Source organism: Crocodylus porosus, unplaced genomic scaffold, assembly GCF_001723895.1.
Source record: "Crocodylus porosus isolate Cpor-Errol unplaced genomic scaffold, CroPor_comp1, whole genome shotgun sequence".
Taxonomy (NCBI): Eukaryota; Metazoa; Chordata; order Crocodylia; family Crocodylidae; genus Crocodylus; species Crocodylus porosus.
Genome location: NW_017728921.1, coordinates 15,551,094 through 15,557,360, shown reverse-complemented (window position 1 = coordinate 15,557,360; position 6,267 = coordinate 15,551,094). Strand labels below are relative to the sequence as shown.

Genomic DNA, 6,267 nt, shown 5'->3' with positions numbered 1-6,267 from the left:
AACTGCCACTTTATAAATATCTACCTACCACATGTGGTATTGGTGTCTCAGAATTAGCTGGTTCAATTGTTGACCAACTGTACTTTTCCCTAGAATTGATTAGGGTTTGTAATGCTTTTAAGACAGAGCTCACAAAAGGGGACTTAAAATCTTCACATCTTAATACATTTCCAGGGGTGATAAGGAGATGTAAACCTAATATTGAACTTTAAACATTGCACTTGATAGGAAATTTACTGCACAGCTTTACACCTTTGACACCAATGACCACCATCTCCATTTCAGGTGCCTCATCTGCACTCCAAGATAGGAAGACAGATTTTGTCCCATCCCTCCCCCCAGAAATTTTTGGACCAGCAGAAAGAAAGAAAGCTTTCAGCAGAGACAGCAGCCTGAACCAGCTTCCTTCAAAGAAGGGCTGGTGGCAAAACTGTTTTCATCTCTCGAGGCAGCGGTGAACTTCCATGAGCCGCGAGGCCTGTCTCGGAGGCAGACCCTCCGCACAGGCCGCCTGCCCAGGTGCTACCCTCCCCGGGGAGAAGAGCGGACAGACAGGAGACAGGCGAGTGCCTCCCACCTGCTGCAAGAGGAAAGGGGTCTGGCAGCACCCGAGGTGTCTCCCGCTCCCTCAGGCCGCGGCGGGGGGAGCAGAGCGGGCTGCGGGGCCGGAGAGGGCTCGGCCTCCGCTCGCGGGCACCGGGAAGGCGAGGGGAGAGACGAGAGCGAACCGCTGCGGCCCGAGGGAGAGGGAGGGCGGGGCCGCTCATTCATTCCTCACGACGTCTTCTGCCGGCCCCACCACCCCCGGGCCGGACCGAGCCGAGCCGGGCGCCGCCATCCCCGGCCGTGACTCTGCACAAACGGGGGAGAATGCGAGGCGCGGCCCAAGGGGCCTAGTGCGCAGCCCCAGCCCCAGCCCCGCTCACCTGGAAGTGCTCCTGGAAGCGTATAGGCAGGATCTGAGCCATGTCTGCGGGCGGCGGTGCCCGCGGGCGATGCGACAGGACGCGGGACGGTGCAGCGACAAGCTCCGTCCGCCCCGGCGGCCTTTTCTGTGTGGGCTCCGCGGCCCCCTCACTCCGTCGAATCACTGCGCCCGCCCCGGCCTCAGCTCCACAGGGTCTCCAAACAAGTAGTCCCTGCCCTTCCCCCGCTCCTCCGCTCCCGCTCCTTTGCAGCCCTCTCGCGGCTTCCCCCGCCCGCCGCGGCCACTCCCTCTGAGCAGCGTGTCGGGATTGCGGAGGGCAGGCGGGGGCGGCTGCCCAAACCTGAGGCATCGGAAGGATGCAGGGAAGGAGTCACTTGTCAAGCCCTCGGTATCCTTCCGCCCGAGCCGCGGTACCACGTGACCCCATCCCCATGGGGCGGGGGAGGGGGGCGGCGTGAGACCCGCAGGCGCTCAGCCTGCACGCCAGTGTGGCAGCTCCCATGGGGGCTCGCTGCTTGGGGGGGTTTTGCTGCCTTCCCAGGAGAGAAAAGGTTGAGGGGTGGGCACAGTGCAATGCCCCACGGGCGGGGGTGCCAGGCAGGACTCTCTTGCCTCCCCACGCAGCAAAGTAAGGGTCAGGACTGTCAGCAAAGGTCTTCCTCCCCCAGCACGGCCTCGCTGGAGCACAGGATGCAGCCCAAGCACAGACCTGGGTTACGCTGAAAATGAAGCCAAATTGGCACCACGGCACAGTCGTGCAACACACAGTTTTTACGTGACGCTAATGCGCAGTGCAGTAATTCTGCGACGTGTTAGTGCATTTGTGCGGGTTTTGCCAGCCACGCTAATGTCCGTAGACCCGAGCTGCTTGGTGTGGCCCCTTGCCCCCTTCCAGTGGTGGCAGGGACATGTGTTGTATTACAGGAGCCTGCCGGGTCTTTACTGGAGCCGGCTTTCCGGCAGTAGCAGCCTCTGTGAGAAGCACAGGCCTGGTCTTACATCTGACCCTGCACTGCCCGTGACCCACCCAAGGGGCATGGCATTACAGGGACAGCAAGCTCCTGAGCACCATCACGCTGCCTTCAGCAGGGAGCTGAACAGATTTATGACCCATTAGTGATGTCTGATGCGTGGTTAGATTTCCCTGCGCCGTACAGGAGTAGGAATGCCACTCCTTCCCTTGGGCCTCGGCGTTATAAAGTGACCAGACAGCATGACCAAGAGCTGGGGGATGGCATCTCCAAATGACCCATAAGCATTCTCTTCTCTTTTTTTTTATCCCTTTCCCTTCCCTTGGGTGATTGTGATCAGCTGGCAGAGGAGTGAACAATGACAATGACAGTAATAGTATTCTAGATAAATTGCAGCAATCAATTGTTTTACTTGGAGAAGGAAGCTGGCTGCTGCAGTATTTCTGACTCCTGCTATTTTATCTGGGGGCCTTATGCTCCTTTTCCTGAAAGCTCAGCTCCTGGAGTCATGTGATTGCAGGAGAATCTCAGGTTCACATTAAAAAAAGAGTGTTTTCCTACTGTCCAGGGTAACCAAGAAAAGCTGAAAAAGTGACACCTAGGGGTTCAACACTAGAAGTCCAATGAAAAGAACTCCAAAAGCTCACGAACTGTACACTTGTATTATTTTTCAGGCAATGACATGATTTTTAGAGCTGGACTCCTGGATTTTTTTTTACTCTGTGGAATAGGAGGTTACCAGCACTGAATTAGATTTACGAAGGGATCGGGTGCTGAGGCATCCTGTTAACCTGCTGCAAATTGCAAGCTGGAGTTACCTGCCTTGGCTCCCTACACTGTGCATTGGGACTAGGTGCCCAGGAATGGGACCCATAGGAGCCAGCAAACGGAACGGGCATCCCGAACCAGACAGAGAGAGATGCCAACAGAAAACACGACATAAGCCCTGCCCCTCAGAGGGGTTTGGGTCTCTAACTCTGGCCTGGGTGGATGCTCTTTTCTCCACTCACATTCCCAATGTGAACCTCGGGAGTTGTAGGCTCCTTTCTAAAACGGAGGAGGGACCATACCTCTGCCTTTTAAAATAGGAGTGGGGATAGTGCCGCCTCCAGCCCAGTCCTGGCAGAAAGTACTAAGCCATGAGTCTCTCTCCCCTGGAGAGTGCCCTAATAATGAGGCATTACAATCAGGCTCTCTCTGGCCCAGCTGCGTGGTGGAGTAGCTACAAGAGGATGGACTGTACACCCTACAATCTGGTGGGTCTGAATTTAAGTGTCCCACACCCACAGCTTTGGGGCTTTAGGCAACAGGAAGGGCACTGTCTCCTCAGGCCATGTTTTTTTTGGTTAGATGTAGGCTGAGCACACTTGTTTGATCAGTGAGATTGGCATAGGAATGCCTAGTTTGGAGGGGCTGAGAGGTGAAGCCGGCACTGAGCAGCTCCACATTGTCAGGGATTTAAGCAGTTATGAGCAGCCCAGCATCAGAAACTTGGGTGCTTCTGGACTCAATCAGTTAAAACTTTGGTGCTGAGGGACCTAGAGCCCACCAGGAGTTAGACAGGGCTTTTGTGAATGCCACTGATGCTGAAAGGTACGTAGAAAGGCAGTGGGGCACCCTAGTCTCTTTGCAGAGCCAGTCTACAAATGCTGCAGGCATTAGGAAGCAATTGCCCAATCTCTGCTATATCCTTCATTTCGCAATCAGGTGGGTGTTTTGTGAGGGAGGTTGCCTGCCTCCCAGGAATTAGGTTTAGGCCACTGCCTCAGGGATGATCTACACATGGCTTTCAGACCTAGAAATCTCTGTTGGCTTAGAAACATAAAGTCAAATTAGCGCAACTCCCTAGTATTGGCACATTTACCCTATCATGAAGGGAATTGTATTGGTACTGACCTAAGCTGTACCCTTGTACAGCACACCTGTGCCCACAGTTGTTCACCGAGTTCTTGATGTACTCCCCTGATGTAGCGGTGAGCCACTATCAAATCCCCTCTCAACCTTCTCTTCTTTAGGCTAAAGAGGCCCAGGTCCCTCAGCCTCTCCTCCTATGGCTCGCCTTGCAAGTCCCTGATCATACGGGTGGCTCTTTTCTGGACCCTCTCAAGCTTTTCCATGTCCTTATTGAAATGCGGCACCCAGAACTAGATGCAGCACTTCAGCTGTGGTCTCACCAGTGCTGAGTACAGCAGGAGTATCACTTCCTTAGTTTTACATGTTGATACATGCCAGCGTGTCGTTTGCCCTGCTGACCACCACTTCGCACTGACAGCTCACATCCATACGATCAATCATTACTCCTAGGTCCTTTTCAGCCGTGGTGCAAGTCAAGCTGTCACCACTGAGCCTGTGTGTATGTTGAGGGTTGTTTGCCCCCAGATGGAGCACCTTACAGCTGGAAGTGTTAAACTTCATCTGGTTCTGGTCTGCCCAGCATTTGAGCCTGTCCAGGCCCGCCTGTATCTGCAACCTTCTGGCATGACCATACTGCTTCATAACTTGGTGTCATCTGCAAACTTGGCCAGCGAGCTTTTCACTCCCCCATCCAAATCATTGATAAAGATTTTGAAAAGCATTGGTCCAAGCATCCCTGAGGGACAACAGTGGCCATTTTGCTCCATTCATGGGATCCGTTCATGAGAACTCTCTGGGTCCTACCTTGTAGCCAGTTTCCCACCCACTGAACCAGCGAGCAGCACAATCTTCCAGTTTTCCCACAAGGATATCGTGAGATGCTAGATCAAAAGCCTTCTGGAAGTCTAGGTATACAACATCTACCATGTCTCCCCTGTCCAGGTGGCAAGAGACCTGGTCATAGAAGAAGATGAGATTGGTAAGACAAGACCTACCCGCAACAAAGCCACGCTGGCTGTCGTTCAGAATCCTACCTTCTGCGAGCGTATCGCACATCGATTCTTTAATGAGTTTTTCCAGGATTTTCCCTGGGATGGAGGTTAGGCTGACTCGCCTATAGTTGCCCAGTCCTCCCTCTTCCCCTTCTTGAAGATGGGCGCTATGTTGGCCCTCGTCCAGTCCTCAGGGATCTCCCCTGTGTGCCATGAATTCTGGAAGAGCTTTGCCAGGGGTTCCACAATGACCTCGGCCAGCAACTTCAGCACCCTCAGAAGGAGTCCATCCGGTCCTGCTGACTTATAAATGTCCAGCTTTTCTAATTGCTATTGCACCCACACAGCATCCACAGTGGGGAGGCTCTCAGTCCCAGCATGTCCCCTATGAGCCTTATCTCGCTTGACTTTCCCCTTGGTCTGGGGAAATACTGAAGCAAAGTGGGCATTCAGGAGTTCAGTTTTTTGCCTAAATGTCAGCTACCAGCTGTCCTGAGGTGTTAAGCAGATGTCCCACACTTCCATTTGTTTCCCTTCGACTGCCTACATACCTACAGAAGGACTTCTTATTGTCCTTGACTCCCATAGCCAACCTAAACTCCATCACCACTTTGGCTTTCCTGATTATTTCCCTACAGCACCGAAGCACTACAGCACTGTTGTATAGTCCTCCTTGAGGACCGTCTCTAGCTTCTACTGTGTGTACACCTCTTTTTTCTTTTTGAAGAGGACCGCAATGTCCCTATTAAGCCAGGAGGGCTTGCCAGCCCTTCTGCTGCCTTTCCTCTTTGCAGGATGGTTTTCTTTTGTGCTTTGAGGATCGTATCCTTGAGCAACGACCACTCTCTGTGGCCACATATCCTGCTCATGCAAACAAGGACATGAGCAGGATATGACTGTCGGTGGATTCGTTCTAGGAAAATAAATCATACATATCTATTTGCCTCTGCAGTTACTCTCTTAATGCTGATTATCAAACATTCAGTGTTATACCTTCTCCTGTCCCCTAACTGGAGACTTTTTAACTAATTAGATCTGGAAGAAACAGGTGATTTTCTCTCTTTGTGGGGAAATGCTTTTCTTCCTGAAAGTGGCAGGTATGGCTGCACAGTCATCATGTTTAATTTCTTTCAGACTCCTTGACTGCATAGTTTCATTTCATGGAATCAGGAGAACTACAACTTAGCATTTACAGAGAAAAATATTTTAAATCTTCAAGTCATAGGCTTGCAACATTCCCCATTTCACAAATACAACAGGAATCTTCCTCCATTTAAATGTAAAATTTTAAAGGAACTAATCAGAAAGAGGAAAAAGCAGCTACTTTGTCTTTGAGAGTCTCATAACATTCCCCAAAAAGCAAGTGAGGGCAAAATATGGATTGACTTAACTTACTCTAGATTCCATTTTAAGAAAAGTATGCTATTAGTTATCCTGATTATGTTGCTGTAGGCCTTAATGGCTGATGCTGGGAATGGAAATTAGTGGATCAAAAATTCAGAAAAGCTTGAAGTATTGAAAG

The 6,267-nt window shown here is 51.6% G+C and overlaps 1 protein-coding gene across 5 annotated transcripts in view; it reads right to left on the bottom strand.

Annotated features, from left to right (window-relative positions):
- The window catches only part of CLTCL1 (clathrin heavy chain like 1), a 59,938-nt gene extending 58,865 nt beyond the window's left edge, over positions 1-1,073 (bottom strand). For 3 of the 5 annotated variants that reach the window (XM_019539087.1, XM_019539092.1, XM_019539091.1), the window contains exon 1: positions 927-1,072. In XM_019539087.1, the coding sequence (XP_019394632.1) occupies positions 927-968 (42 nt within the window). In that variant the 5' untranslated portion in view covers positions 969-1,072. Of the gene's footprint in view, positions 1-926 lie in introns of all 5 variants that reach the window. The other 2 variants (XM_019539086.1, XM_019539090.1) reach the window with 1 other exon arrangement.
- Positions 1,074-6,267: the final 5,194 nt, after the last annotated feature.